The sequence below is a fragment of the Athene cunicularia genome, assembly GCF_003259725.1.
Source record: "Athene cunicularia isolate RWA chromosome 8 unlocalized genomic scaffold, athCun1 chr8_part1, whole genome shotgun sequence".
NCBI classification, from domain to species: Eukaryota; Metazoa; Chordata; class Aves; order Strigiformes; family Strigidae; genus Athene; species Athene cunicularia.
Window position 1 is genome coordinate 32899521 of NW_020799109.1, and position 27459 is coordinate 32926979.

Consider the following 27459-nt stretch of genomic DNA (forward strand, 5'->3'; position numbering starts at 1 on the left):
GGCATTGTCCAAACGCCTCTCAAACACTGACAGTCTTGGGGCATTGACCACCTCTCTGGGAAGCCTCTTCCAGGGTTTGACCACCCTCTCAGTAAAGAAGTGCTTCCTAATGCCCAGCCTGAACCTCCCCTGGCACAGCCCTGAACCATTCCCATGCGTCCTGTCCCTGCATCCCAGGGAGAAGAGCTCAGCACCTGCCTCTCCACGTCCCCTCCTCAGGAAGCTGCAGAGAGCCATGAGGTCGCCCCTCAGCCTCCTTTTCTCCAAACCAGACAAGCCCAAGGTCCTCAGCCACTCCTCACAGGACATGCCTCCAGCCCTGCCACCGCCTTGATTGCCCTCCTCTGGATGCATTCAAGGACCTTCCCATCCTTCTCAAATGGTTGTTCCCAGAACTGCACACAGGGCTCCAGGTGAGGCTGCACCAACGCTGAACACAGCAGGACAATTCCCTTTCTTGACCAGGTGGCCACGCTGGGTTTGATGCTCCCCAGGATGTGGTTTGCCCTCTTGGCTGCCAGGGCACAGTGCTGGCTCCTGTTGAGCTGATGCTGACCAGCACCCCAGATCCCTTTCTGCAGGGCTGCTCTCCAGCCACTCCTCTCCCAGTTTATACTTGTGCCTGGCATTACTCCATTCCAGGTGCAGAATCCAGCATTTTGATTTATTAAATTTCATCCTGTTCATCATAGCCCAGTGTTCCAATCTAATTAGATCCCTCTTCAAGGCTTCCTGTCCCTCAAGAGAGTCAACAGCACCTCCCAGTTTGGTATCATCAGCAAACACCTCCTGGATCCAGATTGCTGATAAAAGATATTGAACAGCACTTGCCTGGGGAACACCACCTGTGACTGGTGACCAGTCTAGACATAGCCCCATTCACTGCAACGCTTCGAGCCCTGCCCTTCAGCCAGTCCTTCACCCAGCACACCATGAACCTGCTTATCCCACAGCTGGACAACTCATTCAGAAGGATGCTGTGAGGGACAGTATCAAAAGCCTTAGTGAAATCCAGAAAAAATACATCCACTGCCTTCCCTTTGTCCACAGGGTGGGTGACCTTATCACAGAAGAATATCAAACTAGCTAAACAGGACTTTCCCTTCATGAAATCATGTTGACTGTGCCTGATCACTGAATTACTCTTTCAATGCCTTTCAACAGTACCCAGTAGCATCTTCTCCATAATTTTTCCAGGTGCTGAGGTTAGACTCACAGGTTTGTGGTTCCCTGGGCATTCCCTCATGCCCTTTTTGTAGATGGGAATAACACCAGCCAGCTTCCAGTCAGCAGGGACCTCCGCAGGCTTCCAAGAGCTTTGGTAGAAGATCAAGAGGGGTCCTGCCATAACATCCACCAACTCCTTCAGTACTCGGGAATGAATCCCATCAGGCCCCGTGTACTTGTGAACATTCAGCTGATACAGTTGGTTCCTTACAGCTTCAGTGTCCACAAATGGAAAGTCACTGTTCCTGCAGTCATGGTCCTCCAACTCAAAAGACCAGACAGCCCAAGGTCTACCAGTATTATTAAAGACTGAGGCAAAAAAATCATTGAATGTCTCCACTTTTTCTTCATCCCTATTAATCAGGTGACCATCTTCAACAAGTATCAGTCCCATGTTTTCTTTAGACCTTGTCTTGATATTAACTTTGTCAGAAATCTCCCTAAATTGTGTATGATTCGTACAGAAAATAGATGTTAGAGAACCCATGGACAGAGTCAGGCTAGGTCAGGGTAAGGATTATGACATGGATGTGGGACATTTATGAAATACTTGAGCGGCCCAGGCAGACTATTCCCACTCTTCATGGTTGTGGGAATTTCTAGGCTATGCTTCCTTTCCAGCTTCAGCTCCACACAAGTCTTTCTTGACATCACCAACAAAAGTTCTCAAAATCATAATTTTAAATTCATGTTGAACATGGGCACTGATCCTTCAAATGATGCATCATTTGCCAGATGCATCAAGCAGCCCTGAAATGGCAGCAAAGAACTTTGCACAGATTTCTTGTGTAATTTCCACAGATATTTACAACAGTGCTAGTAAACGTTTCCCTCCAACACCTTACTTATCAATAAAATAACTATTCAATTATCTGTGCAGTGCAGCACAGTTAGCATTATTCTTCCCTTCATCCTATCAACTGCAGAAGTGCAGACACTTGGACAATTCATGTGTGAGACACAGCAGCAAGAAAGTTTCCAAAAACAAACCAGTCATTTTTCATTATGTTTTTGGGACAATTTGAATATACCATGCCAACAAGCAAGTCTTACTTCGGAGAAATCCACCTTCTCTTAGGAGAATACAGATAAAAGAAATTCAGTACGTCAAAAACACCTGCTTCTATAGATATTAGTAGAATTACTTTTTTAATAGAAAGTGTCTTACAAAATTAATATTGTCATGGCTCTATTATATGATATGTGTTAGGGCATGAGAAATCTCTACTTGTATTTCAAAAAGCAATGTAAATTTGACACAATCTAAAGCTGATGACCTGCCTTAAGGGCCAAGAGACTACCTCTTGAGGATGAGGCATGTTAAGGAAGAAGCAGGCTGAGTGGCCAATACACAGGCTTCAGTGCCTAAATAAATGATTAACAGCCAGGAGTGGCAAGCAGCTAGTAACTCAGTCAAACCTGTATGTTCGAGCAAGTGGTGCATGTACTAATATCAGACAAACAGGCAAACAGCGCTGGCCTGGGGAAAGCGAGCTATCAACCCAGTTTCAGTTAATGGAAGCAGAAGAGAGGACTGAGCCATGAACAAATGTTTTATCAGATGCACACAGAGATGAAGGGAATGGATCAACAGTGTTAAGCTTGAAGTAATACTATTACTCATAAGCCCTCATAATTTTCTATCACAGGCAAAATATTTTCCTTAAAATAGGGAGCACAAATACAATATATTGGCAACATTAGTTCATACTGAGTAGTCACTTGCTGGAGGTAGATGTAAATAAATACGATTCCACTTGCAAAGTGGGAGAAAACCAGCTAAGTAATTATACTGCCATAGAACAAAAAAGGAGTATCCAGCTGACTACAAGCTCTACATCTTCCCAGTATGATGAGGCATACCTGAAAACATCACTTCCTGAACTAGCCAATGCACTGAGGAAAAAACCCACCTGTCATTTCAATAGCCATTGAACTAGGCTGCTTAAATACGAGTAACTACCTGTATCACAGCTAAAATGTTGATATTTATACCTGCAACCTTCCTGCTATCTGAGGAGAAACACTAATTTTTGCTCACAGGTCTCCCTCTAGCATTTACAATACTCAATGACCCAAATTTTACCTTTCACATTTGTGTTGAACTCTGGTTTGTTGTTGTTTTGTATGTTGGGGTTTTTTTCCTGGGCCATCACAAGCCTGTTCAAGTAGAGATCTGACATGAGAAATGCAGAACAATTCCTGAAAGCAATGGGACCAGTCAATATTTAGCATGTTCCCAGCCAAGACTGTTGACTGCAATGAGCAGTCAACCAAAAGGGCAACCAAAGGGTGCAAAGGAGGAAAAGGTGGTAATGAGCAGTTTAGATAGGGAAGACACTGCTGATGTAAAAGAGAAGAAACAAGTCCAATGTTTAACACCTTATTCACAGGTAAGACAACATTATTTCGAATATTATAACTATAGCAATTATATTAAAATAATTATTTGCAGAATACAGGTCTTGCACTATATGTTATTATTGGGAGAACGCAACTATAGAGACTTTTTTGACTAGGTGAACATAACATTTATCTTCTATAGATACAATATAAGACAAGGTATTCAAAACCCACAAATTGTGAGCTATTTATGAGATTGTTCCAGTTCTAAAGTTACTATTACTAGGATGAAAGCACTACAAATGCAAAAGAACAGGTGTTCAAGCAACAGACAGACCTTGAAGTATGTCATGGTCATTAATGGCTTTAAGTGAATATGAAAATTTAGATTAAATACAGGTTGGAGGAAGGGGCCTTTAATGCCTTCCCTAAAGGTAGCACCTTTAGGTATTTGCAAAAAAATGCTACCCAGGTTTTGTTTGATAAGGCAAGAGTGCATCAGAAACTCAAGTAGTAAAGGATGCTAAAATTACCTTTTGATTTTTACCTTCTGATTTCTCCTAAAGTAAATACAGCATTCTGAAATATTTTGGTCTGAGTGATCAGAAACAAACCCAGAGAAATCCTGAAATGTTGACTGAGATCAGGTAGCACCTAATTAAGTCTGACAGTCAACAAGACCTTTAAAGCTGTAAGAAATTCAGGATAAAGGAAATTATACAAAGTTCTGTGCATATTTACCTTGCTAAAGAGTAATTCCCTTTTTCTTTTTCCTAAATACAGTTTTATGTCAACACTAAAAGTGAAACATCTTTATGCTTCTTTCCAGTGCAAAAATAAAAATAGAGTAGTGACTATGATAAAAATTTTAGGACACTATCACTCAGAGTGTGATATATCATATATAAAGAGAAATACATCTTTATGCTCCTTCCATGTGTAAAAGTAAAAATCATGTACTGTCTTCCATTGTCTGGTATATTACATAAAAGGACAGTATTTCCAACAACTCAAATGGGGGAGGAATGGGTTTACAGGACTGTCACAGCAAATACCAAGTTGAAGAAAAGCAGCTCCACTGAATCAAAAGAAAAACAACATAAATGAACCACAAATAAAAGACAGAAATACTGTTGAGCATAACAGCCACCACAAAATCCATCACAGGATATAAACCAGAAAGCAATAACGCCTCTAGCACAAAACTCTTTGAAAGGGCAAGGGAGGAAGAATTTTTAAGTTGAATATGCTGCAAAAATTCTTAGTAGGCAAATCTTATGAATGAAGATCTCCATCTGGAAACAGATAATTCTATTCAAACATGTCACCTGGTTGCCATGACAATGTGACAAAGAAAACCAGCACTCATTAATAATCATTTTGGTGATAAATGAGCATGTCAACTTATAATATTGAAACAATTACTAGAGGGGAGCAAAAAAAGAAAACTGGTTGTTCCTATGAGAAAAATTTGTTCAGCACTTCCAGACATCACTGTAAGTGCCATTACTGCGGTAACATAGCTAATGATGCTATTCCTGGCTCAGTAAAAAAAAAAAAAAAAAAAAAAAAAAAAAAAAAAGCAGAAAAAAGCACAAACTCCATCAATTATATCTGGACTCACTGTGACTTTTGGAAAAATCTTTTGTTAAACAGCAGGTCTTAAAAAAAAAAAAGGCAGATTATTTACATTGCATTCCCATTTCATACATCTGAGGACAAACAGATTTGGCTCCGCTGACATCAACAGGGATGATGGGTGAGCTTCTCTTCCCTATTTTTAGTGACGTATCAAGTATCAGACATCAGATTAATTGGTACTTCAGTCACACCACCAAGAAGAAAGTTTCTAACCACAATTTCATTTTCCTGTGCTTCACATTTTTCTTTATTGTCTTTTGCCTTTCTATCAAAGGACATGCCAAGATATATCCTTCATTCATTATAAAACACATGTCTATTCTGTAAAATATGAACTTTGCCTAACAAATTTCTCTGTACCATACTTATTTCCGCCACAAGTATTTCTACTGCTGTGATCACAAGGAATGCCACCGATCAAAGATTCACATACTCTCCTCTGTCAAACACTTGAAAGCTAAAAGCTATATTTAGATAAAGGATTGAATTGCTTTCTAAAAATATTTGTTAAAAATCATAAAAGATTTTTATACAATTTAACTGAAACATATAGCAGCAGGTGAGCCACTTAGGTGTTAAACATCATCTACAATGCCATTCCAAAGAAGGAATAATACTCTGAGCTCCACAGCTACACTGGTAGGACAATCAGTGGTGGGCTTAACTCCAGAAAAAGCCAGGCTAGACAGGAAAAATCATTAACCACAAGGACAGTTAAGTACTAGAATTAGATCGCTTGCATGGCTGCAGTTTCCATCATCAGAGGTCTTTAAAGAGTCATCAGCTTCGGGTGCCACAGGTTGAAGTGCATCCTGTACTGGAGCACAAGGAGGATGAGATAAACTCTTCAGATTATTCCAGCTCTGTTACTGTATTTGGGTATCAAATGCCTGGACAGCAGCAAAAGTCATGTCAACATTTAAAAAAAAAAAAAAAAGTCAACAGTTAGAGAAAGAAGTTGCAAAAATCCTGTAAACCAGTTTCTTGAACTAAATCCTAGGCAATGCAGGATATCCTAGTTAGCATCTTAGCTCCAGCTTCAAGGACTAAGAAAGCAGCATCTGCATGGTGTTTTTTATTTCACATGGTTATTTAGATTCTGACTTAATTGTTGAGATTCGCAGCTGTGGGGGTTGATTTCCAATCCACCTGGATATGGGCTGAGTGTGAAATTTCATCAGAGATCAACCAGCATTGCGTAAAAGCCTGTTGTCTTCCTCTGTTATCAACCCTCACAGCTATCAACTCCCAGGCAATTCTCAATCTTAGTGATCATGTTTCTACTAACATGAACTAAATAGAAAAAAAACCTTAGGAAATAAGCCAACCCTTTTTTCTCAAAGGACTACCTGAAAATGCTCATTGATATTTCCCAAATTAAGTTACCTCACCTTAATTCAATCTAAAATACAGTCAATGCTGGAAGCTGAGGCAGTGGACATCACCAGATATTAAAGAAAGTGCAGGTGCACCAAAACCACACCAGTTCTGCCAACAAAATATAAATCATCTGACAAAAAACCTGTTTAAAAATCTGAATGTACTCCACAGATAGCAGCATATCTGGAAAGACCACCCTCAATATTGATTTTTTCTTCTTCCTACACAAACCCAACACGAGTTAACTAGCAATGCTAACTGCTGCTTCTGCATGAGGCAGATGTAACTGCTAGGGTTGTTTTTTCAGGAAAAGGACACTGAGACATTCAGTATAACAGAAACCAGACCCTATGTGGAGGACTTCTGCAGTATGAGAAGGACACTTGTCCTAAAGCTAGGTAAGCTAGGGGTAGCTCTTTTCCAAGCTGTTGAGCAGTTTCTACTACAGCACCATGTCACACCCAACATTTTATGAAATGCTAGCTCCCTAAAGGGTGATGTCTGCTTGAAACGAAACAGAAACATTTTAGAAATTCATTTCTACTTTATCAGACTACCCCTTTCCAGGCCGAAATCATGACAGCTTTCAACAGCACTCCTCTGGGACTGACAGGTTTGACAGGAGCATGGCTCCATTAATGTTAATGGATGTATCCTGATCTTTGCTGCTGCGAAAGCACTAAACCTCATATTGCCATATTAATCCATCCTTCATCAATGCTGTCAGCAGTTTCCAGTGCTGCAAACTGCTTGCATCTCCTGATCCTTTGAGTAACTCCGTCTCTCCTGTGAAAGACCCAGCCTGACTTCTGCCTGGGGTAGAAGGTGCTGTTCCAATGCTTGCTATGCTACTGCTCATTGCATGCCTCAGTTTATGTATCTTGGGTTTTCTGACTTTTCTCCTCCCACCTATTAAAGTGGCAGATGATGATGAAGCCATTATTTCTCTCCCTTGTTTCTATATTAATTTTCAAGTGTGGTACATGACTTGCAGAGACACAAAGCTGTGCATAGGACACAAGCAGCTGAATCAAGGAGGTCATTACTTGGTTCCTTCTACTACTTTGTTTCTTGGCTAAAAAGTTCCCAAGGCTACTTTACATTTGGACCTATAGTCTAAGTATACTATAGTATATTAGTCATAGTCTAAGTATACAAAAACTACAGTGGTACACTTAATTTTCTGTCATGTTATGCACAAAGGATTGCATCAACTAACATTGCACCATGGGCACAGGCCCGTAACAGTGTATCTGCTAGGCCTACCTCAGCAGTAGTTCAGAGGAGTACTTTGGTGGAGGAAAAAAAAAAAATATATTGGTGTGCAACCAATAGAGTTACTTTGGGAAGTAATTTTTCCATAAAGATTTCTGCTTCATACACAATCTCTACATCAACACAATGTGAAAACAAGTGACAATTCATTACAGTTTGCACAACTGGCTTCCTTGTATGCAGGCCATCCCCCTCCTGGGACTACAGACCAAGAAGGGAGGACAGTTCATTGGTCAGCTAAAGCTTTTCCTGCTCTAGGTCAGACTTCTTCTACACTGCTTGGGGTTAACTCTCTTTAAATGAGAAGTATGGGAAGACTCAAAACCAAGTGGAAGATATTGAGTACCCAAGACTGCTTGAAAAATGATTCTTAGGGACATGGGGGCTCATGGATGTGTGTTACATGGGGCAGTGGGAGGATCAGAAATCTTAAAATCCCCCTGGACACTGTGAAGAAAGGCAACTCTCCACTTCTGCTCTGTTCCATCACAGCTCATTGACCAGAGGAGGTCAGGGACTCTGCAGCCAGCTCCACCAGCGAATCCCCAGAGCCAGGTATGTGCTGTCAGCAGCTGGTTAAAGCATGTGGAAATGTACCACGACCTCAGAGGCCATTTTGTTACCTCATAAAGACTGTTAAAATACAACCTCAATATCCTAAAATCCCAGTTTCTATCTCACTTGCATTGTACTGTCTTTAATTACACAATCTCCAGATATTTTAAACTCCCATTTGTATTTAAGATCTGAGGAGACTCCATATATAAGATGGTTTTGAAAAAACAGCCACATGATCATATAATTAAGGACTTTTGTGCACTTGTCTAATTAAGAAGCCAAAAAACAGTGCTGCTGGTGTGCACTCATGTCTTTCAGCTAACCAGATTTTTGCTTGCTGAAACTATATAACTCTATGTATATGTATATACATACACACACTTTTTTTTCCCCCCATTTAATTAACACGTAACTTTGAGCCAGATGCCAGGTTGTTCAAAGGAAACCATTTCTCAGGTGGAGATTATCCACAGTGCTTGGCAGGAAGGATACTCAGTAAATGCAATTATCTAGCCCACTAAAAAGATCAAATTGAGAAATGAAAGCAGGAGAGAGATTAATTAAAGGAACAGACAAGAGGAAAACAAAGGGTCTGTGCCTTGAAAATATTACTGTTCATATGAAACTACCAGGTAGGCTTTTGGATAGAGGTTGTACCATCCTGCCCCAGCATCTCCACACCACGATGGGAGCAGCCCAGGGTCAGCCCTGCACAGGCCTCCCTGCATTTCGAAGGAGCTGGAAGTTCAGCATTTCCAATCACATACTACACTGAGCACCACAAACTTATTTTTTTAAAAATCTGTGCCACTCTGTCCTGAAGAAAACACTCTGCACTGCTCAGAAACTGCAAAAGCAAAGCTTGAAGAATTGGCTTCACAGCCACAGACCTCTTCATTGTGGAAGAGTGAGAAGAGGAACAGCTGGGGCGCAAACCTGCAAATATAACATAAACTGCAACACAAGAAGGGCTAAAACTTCTCTTATGATCCAACAAGATGGCAAAACCCTAGCCAACTTGTAGGCAGTGATGGTAAGACCTCCTTGGCCACGGAAGAGAGGTGGGTGCTATCCTCTTGCCTCTCCACACCGCATCTTGGAAACTATCTTGATACCAACCCAAAAATCATCTCAGTCAATCTAGATAGCACAGTGCAGCCAGGTCAGAAAGGCTGCTTCAACTCCATTTTACTGCTCCTTGTTTTAAACTGACCCTTTTTAAAATTATCCCACCAAGCACTAAATATTTCATTCTTGTCAGGTTTTTGAATATCATTAACAAAACTCCCAGTCTCTGCTAACTCTCTCCCAGCCAGCATCTGTTTACATACTCCATTGCAAAACATTTATCATTTAGCACAGAACCTGTCAGGGACTATGCAGATTCCAGCAAAAAAACCCAACTAATTGACCATTACTGTGAGCATCCCTTGTATAGCAATACAGCACCACGCTAATGTATCAACCAATTGCTCAAGACAGCATTTTTGCCTCCTGAACTAAGCTACCCCGAGAGTTCCCTGTAAAAAAAAAAAAAGTCATTACCACTCCACACCCTCAAAATTACACATTTTCTATTATTGCAAGCACACGACAAGGTGTCTTCAGTTTCCTTGTCAATAAAAAAAAGCCGATTCCTCTTTACTTAACAAGTAATGCCATTCTCAATCAGTCAACTATTAAATGAGATCGTTGCCCCGCAACATATGATTCGAAAGGGATTTTCACATCCTTTCTGGCTTTCCTCTATTAACATTAGACTATCAAATTTCCACTGCTTGTGTACCTCAAAGACTATTTGTAAATCAACAGCTATTTCATTGTTATTATTTGAATTATGAAAGGAACAACATAATTATCCAAGATCAGTAACATACTGGGGATTCATGATGAGCACAAGTGTCTCCTCATTGCTAGTATTTCTGGAAACCAAGAGGGGAGGGGAGAAACTAATCAAAACTTGATTTATAAAATACAGCACACATTTCCAGATGCAAAAGATACGAAAGTTAATTACATTACTTTACTTACAGGCCATCTAAAGAGCTACAAAATTAACCTAATATTTTACTCTGGTTACAATGGTCAGAGTTAATTTGCTATCTCTGAAAGATGCCTACTTCCCTGAGCAGCATCCATGTTGCAAAAGCTTTAGATAAAGCCCCAAGAGCAAACACCTACCACCCACACGGCACCGACAGAGGCGTATCGTTCAAGCCATCAAGGGTAACAATGGGAACACCCGAAGAACACATTCCGGGAAGGGGAATGCAGCGAGAGACTGCCTGGCTCACAGCCCCGTCCAGTCGCAGAAGATGTCTGGTTTAACACCTCCATCTCACCTTGTAATTCAAGCCACAAATTAACTCCCAAGTCTCTGCAGCACGCAGTTGGTGCTCTTCCACGCCACCTCATACCGTTAACAATCTCCTCCCTTGTCCCTACCGTCATCACAAACATAACCTGTTTATGAAACTAAAAGTACTTGTCCCTGTTCGCTGCCTGCTGTCTTGCAACCACATCAAAGCCACTCTGTTCAAATAATAGATGCACATGAACATTTAGGATATGCTGGAAGCACAAAAATGATTAAGTAGAAAAAGAAAGAAAAAGGAAATTTTAAAAAGCTAGTGATTTTCCATGCCTTCTCCTCCCTTCCCCCTGGGGAACACTTTTAAAAAGAAAGTAAAATATCAGTGTGTGAGAAAAGGAAGTTTTTAATAATAGTTAAAAAAAAATAAAAATAAGAAATGTGTGCTTAGACCACTTATATCAGACAAGCACTTTCAGCCTAAAAAGATCTCAAGATGCACCCCATTCCTACAGTTAGAAATTCAATATATACTTGGCAACAAAATACAGGGATTAAATGTATGTAATTTTAACAAATACAACCATTAATAACATTTAGGAGACTTCCATGAAAAAAATCTACACTCCCTATTTTCCCTTTGAATAGATCAAGATCATTCCTAAAATCATAAATCCTGAAACAAAAGCGACTTCGTGCTATTTCTCAGTATTGCAGAACATGAAGTGCTTCGCACCTCTGCCACCTGCACAGCCCCTTGCAGTGCTCCCATTACAAGAGCAGAAAGGAAATACATAATTTAAGAGCACCTTAAACCTGATCCTTTTTGCCAGAGCACCCCCTCATACAGATAAGAAGAAAAGGCACATCGCAGGGCACGATTACACTCACTCAGCAGAAGCCAGGCTTTGTTTTTTTATAAGCCAATGAAGCAGCAATCTTAACATTGCAATTTTTTCCAATTTTTTTTGGTGCAAGCTCAAGAGAGAATGTCATCAGTCTTAGGCCTCAGACCAGGACAACATGCAACTGCTGTGCTATAGGATTTGTTTAAAATACCCACAATGTCTCAAGGGTTTTAGAGAAGTACCTAGTGTAAAAATGCCTTCTATGTTAGCAAACCGATGTTTAGCTGTAATCTGAGCACACAGGACAACAAAGAATTTTGGCAGCTTTTCAGAAACCAAAGTTTCACAGCGACTAACCTGTAAAGGCATCTTCAGCCGTGTATGCCAGGGTACACAAATACTTACTGGTCAGGTATCTTTTCCTTGTATTTAACAGGTATTTCTACCAGTAAATATTCCTACTATGAAATTACAGCCTTGTGTTACTAAAATGAATACACATCCATGCAGTTTCACAAGGTTTACCTGGGGAATCAGAGAACTATCCCCCAGACTGAGGATTTCCTGCCAAATTTTAGCCTTTGAGGTTTTTGTTTGTTGATTTTGGTAGGGTTTTTTTTTAAACTTTGTGGCTAAGGAATACAACACTTGGAAAATGGCAAAAAGAACACTGCAATAATTGAAAGTATGTGGCATTTTTACCATTGCACTTACAGGTAGGCAATGAACACCAAGGAGTCTGTCTTTAAAAGATTAAGTAAATAAAATAAGTTTGTCTGTACCATGAAAAATAAATTGATTTCCTTTAGCACCAAGGCTGCCAGAAAATACATCCTGACTTCTTTCTAGCAAACACCAAAGGCGGATGTATGCCTCTATTTATAGTACACTAACACAATTGTGAAATGCATACCCCATGCACTTTAGTTGTATTCAACTTTGACTATGCTTTTCATGAAGCTAAACAGCTTGTGGAAAGGGTCATTCCCATGAATAAAAATACGTTAGTTTTCTCCACATATCAACTGCTTGCAGAGTCTTGGAGGTGCCCTCAGAGCCCCCCATCCTCTGGTATCTCTCCTTTGGATGCTGTGACACCAATGTACAAACTGCACAAGCTGAAAGCTTACATTAAAGAAGTGGGTGAGTTACAATCTGTCTATAATTAATTTCTCTCACCAAAATGGCAATAACAACTGTTTTCCAGCTTGGTTCACCTTCTCTCTTTACACTGTAAATCCCCACCAAAGTTGCTAAGTCTGCGTGTGTATTGTGCTAAACCCAAGCATTGCTGCATGGTAGGTAATAAACAGTAGCTGTACAAGAGGTCAGTATAAATGCAGTGCACTTACACTAAGTAGAATGACTTTGCAGAATAATTCCCTCATCTAATACCATGACAAGAGTTGTAAACACTGCAAAACAGTGAACCACCAGAAGAAGGTAACTATCTAGTTAATTTATGGACACATGCTCTGCTTTAAGTCCCCTCTCCTTAAGGTGTCAAGCCATTTCAAATTCATTCCTATGCAAGAGAAAAACTTCCAAAATTATGGTTTCAGAAAAAAATGTAGGTCACCCCCTCTTTCTTCAGTTTTCATACTGCAAAATTATCTGCACACATTTCAACCACTCCAAAGCTAAGTTAAATGTTTGATTTTGAACTGTATACTAAGGTAGAAGGGTTGCAAAGAAGAAGGGCACTTGGCATCTTTGGGCTAGATGGCAAACCTTGTTCAAGCGGCAGGGATTATTTTTTAAGGTAAGAGCCATATAAGACTATATCAATTTAGTCATAATCTGAAAGAGTAGCAACAAAAAATAACAATTTGTTTTGGTAAATTTAGTCACTTGTTCTCTGCTTACAGGTAGGAAAAACTCAGCGACATTTATATGGCAAAGATCTGCTATTCATTTGGAAAAGTAATCTCATTTAGGGTCTCTCTGAATTTTTTCAAAGGAAAGAACTAAAGTAATAGGAAACAGAACTCCAAATATGCACCATTTTTCTTTATTGCTCGTTTTTTGCTTCCTGCCAGGAGAAGTCATGACTAAGAACTGGAAGGCTTTATCTGGCAAATCAGTCCTGCAATTGATACAAATGCAGCACCTCCCCAGAGCAGGACTGCAATGTACCTGAGGGCACAGCAATGCAAAACCTCACCCTGCCAGCAACCGAGAACGCTCCACCAGCACATAAGGACAAGTGATTTGTTTCTGTGCAACTGCCCGGTTGATCTGCTACCCAGCACAGGCTTGTTCACTGGTGGTGGATGCAATCAGCTTCCGAGGATCAGTGTTTTCTTCTCTTTTCTTTGTATTTTGACTTAAAATGAACAAAAACCTTCTGTAGCTGTAAGGTCAATGGTATGAAAGAGGTGGCAACTGCTGCGTGAGATATGAAGATAGCAACAGGGAATTATTACATGTCTTTATCCACATTCAGACAATTGCTAGCTCAGTCACGCCCAGTCATGATAGGCTCCAGAGTGCTACTAAACCAGAATTTATTCATCACAATATATGCAGCACTGCAGAGTGGGGACAAGCTCTTTAACTCTCTGTGAACGGGATCCCCACTCCTATCACTAGTGTTGGGTTCCACAGGGAATACTATACCTGACCGAGGAGTGTTTCCAACCACTGTTGCTCTACTGTCCTGACACAATTTACAACTAAGCAATTTTCCAACATGCAGGTATTTAAATAGCTACCATCACTTCTGAACAAGTCTTCACTGCTGGCTCAGTGAAAGTACATGCTGAAAATCAGTATTGTTAAAAGTGGCAAGGTATACTCTTGGAGTTTACAGGAAACTTTCTATTGACTTGGTTTGGTTCTCATCCCTAAGGACCACCAGACCAGCATTTCTCCACTTGCAGGTAAAAAAAAAAAAGGGGGGGGGGAGGAGCAGGAGAAGGGAGAGCTAGTTCAATCACAACCATTACATAAAGCTCACAATTAATGGATAGATGCTGTCAGGGCCCTGAGTGCACCAAGAGGCCATGACCAGCCTCATGAAACCCTCACTTGCACCTTCTGTCCATGGATCCAGGAGCTCTGTTTCGGCTGAGGCTTGGGCCTTCAGTTCTTGCCAAAGCAGGTTTGACTGTCTCTAGTTCTGTCTCTGTTCCCCAGCAGGAACCTCAACCCCACATTGTAGGTATCTTCTCTCCTGAACAAAGCCCTTGGGCAAGCTCCAGCTTGTCCCCAGCCCTGTCTCCAGCTTTGCTGCCTCCTGCTCCTCACTGTGCTCCCTAGATGGACCCTGGACCTGGCTCATTGCTGTGTCTGGGACTGCTGACAGACCCTGCCACTAGCACCCTGCTCTGGCCCGTGTTCAGGCCCCATGAGATGGCACATCAACAGTGCCAGCACTGCAGGTGCTGAGGTCACCCTCAGCTCCTGGCTTGTCCCCCCTCATGAGGCAACCCTGCTCCTGCTCCAGGAGAGATGCTGGCCCGTTACACATTCTACAAAAGGCTATTTTTATATTCTTTATATGTATCTCTATATATTTACATGCTGGAGTCAGATGAAGAGCTTGTTTTGCTACTATTCTCTGAGCAAACCCATACCCCAGAATGGCTTCTTCCTTATACTGTAGAAGCAGTACCTCTTCCAAAAGAGCTATTAAGGATGAGCCACTTCCATTCACAAAAGGTGAAAATACAGAGTTTTAATTCATGTGGAAAACACTTTCTTTGCACACACTGATCACAAATACATGACTAGACAAAACCTGTAGGCGGGGTTTGGTTTGGTTTTGATTTTTTAAGTCCCATTGCTTCCTCATGGGAATAAATGGTAAATTACTCACTTACCAAGGGTGTTCTCAGGGTTACATAAATACATCATGAACCTAGATAACAAATGCAATTTTATTACATTTCTCACACAAACATAACACCAAAGTCGGTTTTGGTTGTGTTCTTCTCTCTCACTTCCTGAAAGACATCTCTAGGACTGATCCATGTTTACTTAATAAGAAGCAGGCTATCACCAAACTGGGTTGGAACAAAGTGGATAAAAACAAAGATCTAAAAATAGCATTTCAACTCAATAAAAAAGTGAGGGAAAATAGTCCAGTATAAATCTGGAAGATGCTTGTGTACTTCAGCCCTACTCATCTGCTTTTCTCAAGCTTTCAAGCACAGAAGCAAGAGCTACTTTATAACATGAGCTGCTGAAATCGTGAACAACACAAAAGCTATCCTTTCAGGAGCTCACCCAGTATTTGAATTTCATCATTGAAAATCTCCTCCTTTGAAACTCACTGTGATATTTAAAGTTTTGCACCCCCAAGACTGGGTTTTCAGACAGCAGGTGTGTCTACATGCTACTCACTTCCATGGAGCTCAGATTAAGCACTGGATGGAATGAGTGTCTGTGGTGGTACCACAGATTATTTGTTTGTGTTTGAAAATGTCTTTAAAAAAGGTTATTGTCTCAAAATGTCCAGTCTGGTATCAGGACACTGCATGGTGCTCGTCTCCTTCTGCATAATCACTACTGTCCCTAAAATGAGTAAGGTCTGACGTTGCAGAAGCATGTCAGGACAGCCAAAGGAGCTGAAGCAATGACTATTTGAGTGCTAACCACCTGACCAACAGAGTCAATAAAATAAACACTACCAGACAAAGTGAGCTGTGTGTCTGTGTGAAGCCCAGTGCAGCAAGACCTTCTGATCCCGGCATGCATTCATACCAATGTGACAGAAATTACATTCCTTAAGCTACCTCTTTCCAGATGGTTTCAGTTCAGTGAGGATGGCCTCGCTGAAAGATAGTATGGCCAAAAGAAAGGATTTCTCATTCTCATCTTGAACGTTTTTTTAACTCTGACACTTGAGGGAAAGGGAAAGGTAACAGGAAGGTGTTATTCACTTAAAACACTTCTAATATATTTTTCTCACTTCAAATTCTGTCTTAAAACTTCCCAACTTCAGATCTTCAAATGGCTAGAAGATGACCTGCAGAATTTTGTGCACAAGAACAAGGTTTTAGGAAGCTGATCACATACTGATCAAGGACATCTGAACAATCTGACAGGCTCACAGATATTTTAAACCATCCTGAGCAACAACCTGAGCCTGAAGTCTTGAGTAAGATGGTACTTCTAGGTCTGCAAATCAAGGAAATAGCTTTCAAAACAAAGTAATCTCTACAAAGATTGAGGAACAATATTTTTTGAGATGATAACACCTATTTAAGAAAGGTAAGTCATAGTCCCAAATCCCCTTTCCTACTCTCTTCTGTATACAGTGGGCATGTTTTTGAAGTTTCAATTATTTTAGCATCTTTTGGCACTTAATTCAAATGCACACAAGTCAGAGCTCTGCTGTCTTGGGCAGTGGAGTGAGATACTCATGTGGATAAGACGTGGCAGACATGAGGAAGGAAATACCTGACTGTCACAATGCAGGGGTTAGCAGAAGTGAGACAAACCCACAAAACATAGTAAGAATGAAAACACAATGTGCTGATAAAGTGTTTGGCTTTATAATTGTGATATTGGTGAACAAGAAGTCAGTTGAGGTATGACAGCTACAGAGCAGCGTATTTGTTTCAGGTGGCTAAGCTGAACTCTTCGATTTGTTGGGAGAAGGGAGTCCTCCCTGTGAGATGGATTGTTGCTTTCCTGACACCACAGATTGACTGCCACCCTACAGGACAGGTCAATATTTGCCACAGTTAAATACTCTAACTTTCCTGCTTGGCTTTTGAACTATGGCATTTTCAAAACATTAGGGAAGAAATATCAACACAGGAGAAAACCCTTGGAAAAAAACAAGTGAGGAAGAGCAGAGATAAGGGCATATACGTCTGCAAGGGATCTGACATCAGGTCCTTCACGCATCTTCTCCATGCTGTCCATCTCTAAAACAAGGGTGGGTCTGTAATTGAAACCAGGAAAGTTGTGATGATACTTCACAAGCTGTAGTGTGGTCAGTCAGATACTACACGCATCAATCAGTTTTTCAATCTCATTACGATACCTCAACGCTAAGTATTTCCTTTCCTTGCATTCTCCCACCTGTCCTGAGACAAATTGGTTTATAAACTATTGTGCTTTGTGTTCAGCTTTATGTAGACTGGTTTAGCAACTGGAGCTGCTGTTAATAACACAAATCCTATATGGCAATTGCAGCATGGATATCCCCAATTTGCTAGAAGATTCCTACCTGCCATGTTTATGCTCGCTTTTGCAAAGTGCCCAAGAACTCCATATAAATATCTGCATTAGCCTCTCAGATTAACAAATAGATTCTAAAATTGCTTTTTTTCCACAAGAAATCACATTACCAGTTATTTTCTTACACAAAAAAAATACATCAATAACCTTCTCCTCAAATAAACATCCCACAATTTCTAAAAAAGGTGCAAATAATATTAATCTAAAAGGGACATTATATTATTAAAACATATGCTGAAATCAACAACACTCAAGGCTCTATCACGGCGTTTTGTTCTTCATTGGTATTTACATTATTATAGTTCTTATGTATTGCACTGGAAATCAACTCTGAAGTGGAATGATGAATAAATGAAGATTTATTATTACTATCCATATTAGAGGGATTTTAAAGTCATTAGAGACCAACAAGACATAATAATCATATTATATTCAATCTTCTCTAGAACATCTCCTTTGATAGGCCTGCTAACTCAATTATTTAAATATATATTACAGCAAAATGCACTGTGCCTTCTACAGTTCAGGATAAAATGGAAATTTTTATGTTTTGTTTTCAGTTAACCAGAATTTGTTCTTACAGAATTCATGGTTTTCATGGTGGGTTTTCTCAGTTTTAAACCCTAGAGTTTAAAATTTACAGTGAACACCTGGCTCAATGTGTCTGCTCAATTCAAAAAAAGGTTAAAATCTGGGGAGGAAGTAAGGCACTGGAGCACAATCTTAACCTCCAGTGACTTTTAAAAGAGAAAAAAAAAATCCTCACAGAAGCAATGATCTCTCAAATAGTCAATAGACTTGGCTTCAGCCAACCCCACCAGGGTAAGAAGGAAAAAGCATCTAGAGGCTCTAAGGAAGAACAGAAGCAGAACTGCACCACTCTAAGCAGTTCAGAAAATAGTCTCTGGATTCAAAGTGACACCTATAGCTGAGCAAACACTACTTATTAGGAAAAAAAATATCCAAACACTGTATATCTGGAAATTATTTCCTTTTCTTCTAAAAAAAGGTGAATCAACCTTAAGACAAACATTACAACCCCTGAAGAAAGCTTTGGAAATGGTCTTCTAGACAGGCCACCTTCTGAGGGCTTGGAGGGTGGACTGCAAAATAAGTATAAGGTTTGTGTCATGCAAGTTGTGTGATAATAAAAAGGCAGAGGGCAAAGCTGCAGCCACGTTGGCACTTGTCACTCTTGCACGGCTTCTTTACCTGCTTCTCTGATAGGAAGAAGAAAAGGGGATGAAGGACTAGAAGCATCTTCATAGCAAAGGAAATCAAAGATGACAATGCAATAATGATGCTGTTTTGGCAACTTCTGCAGCATGAACAGAGAATTGACAGCCAAGGCACAGAGAGCAAAGAGCTGTACAGGAATTATTTAGGTCCTTTCCATCCTTCCTTTACTCATGGAATCCTGTACCATGAGCTTACCCCAAATGAGAAGCTTGGAGACACCACCATTTACACAGTTCTGAGACCACCTCAATGTCTTCTTCAGTTCAGACAACTGTTTCCCAGCCTCCACTACACATACAGCAGGCCTCTTTCATAGCAATATCCATGTTTAACAACAACCAGACGGGTCTTCTCTCCCTCTCCCAGCAAACACTCTCATTATAGTTACAGCTTTTTCCATCAGTTACAAGAGGTAACCTTATAACCCCAGGCTATGACTAATCCCCTTCTCTACCCTCTGAAACTTCCACCATTATTCAATCTTGATGGCAGAGATGGTGTAGAAGTAGGCACAGGGTCTGTATCACTGGCAGTTCTTATTGCCTGGCAGGAAAACAAGTGCAATGGTATTGATGCCCATCTAATTTATTCCCCAGTAGCTCCAGCTGCTACTTGCGGAGCTGCAGTTATATCAGTGGAGCAAAGTGGGAAAGTTCTTGAGCACCAAAGACAGAGCTCACAGAAAAATTACATGAACAACTGCCTTCTTGCCAGTGCACTTATTTGTGGAAAAGGAGTGGTGTGTGGGAAAGTAAAGGTTTTCCAGCTATGTGGCTAATGCTTACAGCCACACACTACAGAAAGCCCTAAAGGGCAAAAAACCCCAGCAGCTTTAAGGCATAGGTAAAAGCAAAACTGACTAGAACCAAATAAAAGTATTTTCATACCTCTCCTCGTTCAAAACAACCTATTTAATATAAAAGCAAGACAGAAAGTACAATCCTTACTATTGACTCTTTCTCTCTGCAACCTGTCTAGAAAACTTGTCTTGTTCAAGGAAAAAAGAAGAGCACTCTTTCCATCTCAGGTGTCAGGCAAACAGCAAGTGGCAATACAGTGCAAGCCACATCTTTCAGATCACACCAGCTGCCCAGGGACGGCAGCACCAGCATGGAGGTATTTTCCTTTAATTCTGCCATTGCTGTTCCAAGTCCTTCAACATTTCCTCCACTTGTGAAACATCTGAGGCAATCTGGGCTACTACAACTACACAGCTCGTAGCTGCTAGTTCTGCATAGATGCTTTCTGTCAGATTAGTCCACAGATGTGAACACTGCACATGTTTGTCATCTATGAACATCACCATTTCTGGACACTAATATTTTCAGGACGCCATCAATGCTATCACTTACATCAGTCACCTTCCAACCCCACTTATCATCTCTGTTTCTTTTATTTTGCTGCCTCCTTCCTCCAAACCTCTTACCAACTGCCTCTTTCCATTATCTTCTTGCTCCTCATGAACCACTCGATTTCCCTACAGCTTACCTTGGTCTTACTCTGCCTAGTCATTCTGTAGTTAATTTTCAATCCCTACAGGCTGCAGAGATACTTTGCTCTTGACCAATGGCTGCATGAGACACTTCTGTCCCTTCCCAGAAATAAGGAAGGAAACATTCAGCAGTTCTTGGCACCTGGACCTGGATAGGCAAATGCATTATGGAAGTGCTGCAGTGCTTTTTAACCTTTGTTGGCTCTGTGAATCCTTCTGTATCTCTGGGAACTTATTCTGCTAAGATTTGTCATCCTAGCTGAGATCGCCTGGTCAAATCTAGCATGACTACACTCTCTCCTTGCAGGGAGTTGATGATGACAGCCCTCTGATACAGCACTGACTTCCTCCCTGATGACTTAAGGCAGAATATGTTATGTGGAATTAACTCAGGATTAAAAACATTAAAGTTTAATAGAAAATTAAGTGGACAGAATACTATGAGCTTTCAGACCTAACTCACAACAAACAATGCAATTGCCACTACAATTTCCAATATGGAAGAAGGGGCAATATAAACAGTATTTATCCTCCTAAGAAAGAGCTCTAGGCATTGGCAAGTCCAGAAGATTGTTAAGAAGGACTATAAATATGATGTTAAGGTGTAATTTTCTTGCCTCTCTTTTTTATATGAAAAAAAGGCATTGTACATATGAAGCGTAAAGCCAGGTACATGCCAGCTCACCCTTCTCATATGCCCAAGTCCTGATCTGGAGGCTGTATCTCAGCAGCAAGGGAAAAACACAGCTTTTGTGTTCATTTTCGTTACCATTCAACAAATCGTTTAAGTCACAGACTCCAACTCTTTGCTAAAAAATGACCAGTCATTGAACTGGTTCTTCAGCAATGACAAACTGTGTACCTAAACTAAAATATGTGACAAAAATTGGTTAACAGCAGGTAGCACTCCTGAAATTGATAGGTTTCTGTAAAATAGGAAATGATTAACAGCTCTCAAATGAATCTCAGAATAGCTAAATTATATTACTGACACCAGTCCAGCTCTATGAAGTGGGAGCCCTTTAAAATTCCTTCAGTCTTAATCCTCTGCCTCCAGAAGTTACTTTAGGTTTCTTGTCATTGAAGTTATGATCTTTGGCCCGCAGCATGCAGTAAATCAGGAAAAAAAATAGCTGACGCACACAAATTGCCAATAATTGCTCCCTCACCAAATATTAGCTAAAATAAATTCCTTTGAGAAACGAATGGAGCTTTTTGTTTGTGACAGCACTTAAAGCCTGTTTTAAATAAAAGCAACACACTGAACTCACAATTCCAAAACCAACTTCTCTCAGGTTAGTGAAGGACCATACACAGGAAAATAACCCATTATTTAGGCCTGAAATTTGCTGAACAACTACTTTCTCTTCAGAGGATGCCTCCAAGTATTCTTAACTTTGGGATCCACTGTGGGGAGCAAGCTAACATCCAGAAAGGTTGAAAAAGTGAAATATCATTGCTTTTGAAATTAAAGAGAGATATTTTTTGATGCTAGATGCGTCATTCCCACTTCTACACAAACAATTGCTATAAAAACCACCAGAGAAGAGAAGTTTGGCATACTCTGTAGCAAACCACCTATTTTAAGAATAACAGTACCAAGTTATCTTATTCACAGCTGACTTAACTTTCAGATAGATATCTGGGCAGATCTAGAAATTTCACTTCTGAACTGTCTCCCAGATAATTCCTAACATTTTAAAAACTGAATTACGATTTAGTTCATTATCTAAACAACACTTAGTGTATACTAACAGAATCTAGGGGGAGGGGGGGAAATAATGAAGTTGGCTATGCATTTTCTCTCACATCACTTTAGTTTTCCTGATGCAGATGTGTCTGTGACAAGACCTGGATCACAGACCAGTCTTCCCATACAGTGAAACAGATGTTTTCATCCCATGCTCAGAGCTTCCCAGTACCACTGAATCCCTCACAGAAGGTTATTTTTAGTTTCATTGTACCTTCAAACCCTGTTTGCTACAGGATTTCAGAACTAATGTTTTATTGCTTTACAGGACAACAGTATTAAGGAATTACTTTTCTTACTGAATAGATTTTTATTTTAAGGAAACGAGTCAACTATTTTGGTACCTAATGACAAATATGTAACAGAGACACATATATGAGGGGGGTTGTGCAACTCATTGTCTTTGAACTATTCCAGGATATGTGCAGATGAAGACAGTGCAGTACTGTACATCACTTAGAATGTTAATCTTCCACTAAGCATTTCACCCCAACCTCTGTTTCAGCTGTCATGGTACTGAGGGGCCATCTGCACTATCATCTTGATTTATTTTAACATGCATTTTACTTTACATTCTGTGAAAGGTTAAGGCTCCCAAATATACCTTCCAGAAGATTCATGATGTTAGAGAAAGATTAAATCCTGCAACACTTACCACCAAACACATCTCCATTCTGATAGTTTTTCCCTTTCTGAGTTTCCTCTTCGTTTTGAACAGTAGAAACATGCTTGGCAGAGGCACAGCCCATAGCTTCATTCACAGAGCTCCAGCTGGACTGAACCACAAATCATGTCTAGAGACGCACGCTCATTGTTTTACAAATAATCCACCTTCCCACGTGGTTGTCACGTCACTTTTACCTAAGACAGCAAAAGAGAGAAAAGTATTTAACTACATCTGTTGACAAAATTTACCTCTAAACATAGAGCTTCAAGAAAACAAATAATGAGGTTTGTGAAGAGGAGTACAAGAGCACAGGCTGTCTCCATCATCTTCAGTGTTTAAAACCATATTCAAGAATCAATTTACATAGGTAGAGTATGATCTGATATAGGTAGAGCATGATATGATATAGGTATATCAATCCTGCCTTGGGACAGGAGCACAGTAGTTGAACTCAAAGTCTCTTCCAGCCCTATTCTTTAATCCACAGCTTGAAGAAAGCAACATGCTCACAGATGTTTCCCACTCACCCAGCTATTCCCACAGAACATTTTTTTTTTTTTTGAAAGAAGAAACTGGCAATATATGCTCCTCCTGTTCCTTTTATCAATCTACCCATCAAGCCAGATTTCTTACAAAGTGTTATAGTGATTAAGAGCTGCTAATTGCAAGTGCTCCGACAAAATGCCCCCCCCATCAATTAAAGATCTTATGTTAATAGATGTGAAAGAGGATAGCCAGCTGTATTATCTTTTTTTTTTTCCTACGTGTTCATTACTCTACTGGATCCATTAAACCTCCACTACTCAAAAAGGCAACTATCCCCATCTTAAGACAGAAAAACACTCCCTGAACAATCCAGATGTCACATAAAACAAAAGGGGGAAGAAAAAGCTAACTTACAGCTGGAATATTTTATGTTAAAAAAACCCAACCAAACCATTAACTGTTTAATGACTAAATGGTTCCACACTCAAACAAAACCAACTTCAAAGCTGGGTGAATGACCTGGCTTGAACAGCCAAACCTTTTGTAGAAGGAGAAGAGCTAGAGGAAAACAAGAACCACTCCTTTGTACTGAGTTGTTTAGTACAGCTATAGCATAAGATAATACAATTTCTTAACTCATAATTTCTGGCTATTTACTTTAAAAGGATGTGGTTCATTTTACTCCATGTCGACCACCAGAACTGAATCTACAACAGCAGACCGGCACTCTTACGTAGGGTACAGTATCCATTCCATCAGAAACATATAACCCCAAAGAAAGTCTTTTGAATTTTATTCCCATGTGCCCAGCAAGAACAGCACACCTGCCTGTGCCAAGGCAGCACCATGACACATCAAGACATAGTCTAGGAGGGCTCCACAGCCACCCTGTGAGGGACTTCCTTGCCCATCACCAATGTCACAGAAATGAGGATGTGGCCAGCTGGGCCGAGAGTGATTCTGCTTCTGCTATTGCAGCTGCAGGTCTCCAACAAGCAGCATTTATCATGCAAAGGGAAGGACTCTGGATGCAGAACCACTTCTCATGTCTACTGAGACCAGTTCTGCCTTCCACCTTTCTCTGCTCAAAAGAGTGCTTTTCTCCCATTAACTGGGGCATTCCACTCAAAGCGTACAATGTATATATGCTCAGTCCCTGTTCTAAGCAGTCACAGTCACAATCTGTATGTGCATTTTTTCTTTATGTGCAGTATATTCCCCAACATGGCCTCTCCCTTTTTCCTTCCTCCTGTATATGCACACTTGAACATGGAATTTCTCATTATCCCATCCTTCTCCCTTAGCCACAGCTAGCTACTCCCCAAAAAATGCATTATTTTAAACCAGGTCTTCATCTCACTGTCAGGGTAGGAAATGAAGACCTATATGGATTTCAAGCATCAGCCACACTGTGCTTGCTCAGGAGATAGGTCAAGACACATAGAGGTGTGGGAGATGGAGGAGAAATAGCAGTCTAGGAAGGGGAACTGCTACCTGGACTAGAAATTAAATAGTGGTTTATTTTCTTAGAGGACGTAAATTTGCTTAGGGAAAATAGCTTTTAATAGACCAACTGAAGCAAACAACGGGTTAAAAATGATCAGGTTTTTCACCACAGAGTCCCTATTTCAGATTTCACATAAAAGCAGGAGCCTCAAGGTGAGCAGAGCCTGAAAACAGTAATTTTGATTTCTGATTTAATATATAACTAGTTATATTATCCCAGGGAAAAGGATGTGGTCAGCTATGGGGCAAAGAGCAAGGGGTGATACGATGTAATCCCAGAAAAGACAAAGAGGTGTGTAGGCAGTACCGCTAACAGGCTGTACATGGGGGAAATCACTGCACACCACAAACGCAGCATCTCTGTCACAGAACAGCTGAACTGCACTCACAGAAGCACCTGTTGGATGAATTATGCTGTAGCCTTATTCAACTGTTTTTCCTATTTCTGTCTCTCAGCACGGACCATTTACAAAAGGGAAACAGCTGCTTAGTAATAAAAAACAAACATATTTCATAACATAGCAGTGGGTTGTTTTTTGGGAGGGAATTTTTTGCGAAGCCTTATATATAGCCAACATGCAGCAAAACATATTTCAAAATACATTAATTGTTGATTAGTACCCGGCAGGGTGATGGTCCCGTCACCCAGGACCGGTGAGCTGTAGAGGCAATCAGGATGCAGAATGTGAATGCAGACAGATAAAGCTCTTTGGGGGAAGGAACTGGAAAAAAAAAAAATTATCCACAGCCAAATCTCTCCTGCAGCATCTTGATAGCACATGCCAACGTCACTAAAAATATGGTCACGTTCAAAGGCATGCTGTGATTAAAGGAAACAAACAGGAATATAAGAACTGGAAGTTTTACCTTTTTACATTAAAGAACAATAATCACAGGAGTATGTGAAAAAACTAAACAACTAATACTTGGATTACAGAGGGAATTTCTCCTGGTGCCTGGAGACTGGGCTGAGAAAGTTACTCCAAAATGACCTCCAAGACATGTCTAACACGTTTCCAGGCACATTTCTTGGACTACTGTTAACATAATGCAGTGAAGACAGATTACACAGATAACAAACATAACCCAGAATTAGCAAAGGATTTAAAACAAACAAGTGAGACAAAACCAGCATTAATTTCACAAGAGATGAAATCAAGATACATGACACTATGATGCTCTCCAGCCTTACACTGCCCTCAGCCTCGGGTAAATGTCTCTTGCCGGATTACCAAAGCCCACAGTGACAAGGTTTGGGTATTGCTCAGAAATGAGGTGCTGGTCCTCATTCAGCAGGATGCCTGCAGAGGGTTCTGAGGATATGAAATACAGTACTTCAAATGGCAGCATAATAACACATCCGTTTCACCTCCTCCCCCACTTTTCCACAAATAAAATTTTCCCTTTTGTCTTCCCGAGCATTTTGGGGGCATACATATTTTTAGAGACCCAAAATAAAAAGAATAAGAAAACCTCAAACCATTTGCAGTTCATGTTCACCACCCACTATCACTAATTATCAAGATTTGAGAAGCAATTTAAAAGCTCCAATCTGCAAAACCCTAGTGAGAAAAAAATCACTCAGGCAGATCAAAAGTGTCTACACCATCCCCAAATTAAATGCAGCAGGTTTAAGATTAACATCTTATGTCAAGAGAAGACTATAGACACTCTCAGATGCTGTACACTTCATACCCCAAGTTACTTCTGAGCTAAAAATAGAAATTGCTGTTGGAAACCTTAAGCAATTTTTTTTTTTGAGGCATGTCTATGTTGTGCTTTTCTTTTACCGTCTCTTTCAACACTTCATTAATCCACTCATCTTCCCCTCACCTCTTATTTCTGATGGTTGCATCCAAGGCTGCATCCTTGACAAAACACATTTTTGCCTCCACAGCTGAAAACCAAACACTTAACAAGAAGTGGAGGATCTCTAGTGATTTACAACAAATGTTAATTATTCTATTACCACAGGTGTATTTGTTTTCATCTTTATTGCATTGAGATAACCAATCTTTCATCTTCTTTAGGTTGCAGATACATCTGAAAGTTTCCTTCTGTGTTGACCACACAGGAAATCAGGTTAAAATTTCACAAAGCTCAAGAGATCAAAGCAACAAGTTTCATGCAACCATGAAAAAACCTAAGCTATAAAGAAAAACTACACTGGCTCTTCCTATAATACAACCTAGTCCAGCCAGAACCCAAGGACTTAACTTACTGCTATTAGTTATACGTATTTCCTATAAGAAATAGGCCTGTTAAATTTCCTTTTCATTTTTTTCCTGTAAAAGAAGAAAGCAGCAATGTCTTCAGAATTTGCCCTCCATGAGTCATTGGAAAATAGCACCTGGGAGCCCTGCACTGTTAATATCCCTCTTCCTCAGCTACCCTCCACCACTTCTGCCAGAAAAGATGGCTTTTGGGTTTTGTTTTGGTTGTGTTTTTTTTTTCTTTTTCAACTGCCAAAAGGCATTTTTTGAGCCCAAAAGACAGAACTTTTGCCTTTGAAGTGCACCAATGGCCTTGGGGGGGGGGTGG

At 40.3% G+C, this 27459-nt stretch overlaps 1 protein-coding gene across 1 annotated transcript in view; it reads right to left on the reverse strand.

The window, feature by feature from the left end:
* The window catches only part of C8H1orf21 (chromosome 8 C1orf21 homolog), a 124067-nt gene that overhangs the window by 52118 nt on the left and 44490 nt on the right, over positions 1–27459 (reverse strand). The window contains exon 2 of the mRNA XM_026854344.1: positions 22915–23120. Within this exon, the coding sequence (XP_026710145.1) occupies positions 22915–23008 (94 nt within the window). The 5' untranslated portion in view covers positions 23009–23120. The remainder of the gene's footprint in view (positions 1–22914; positions 23121–27459) is intronic.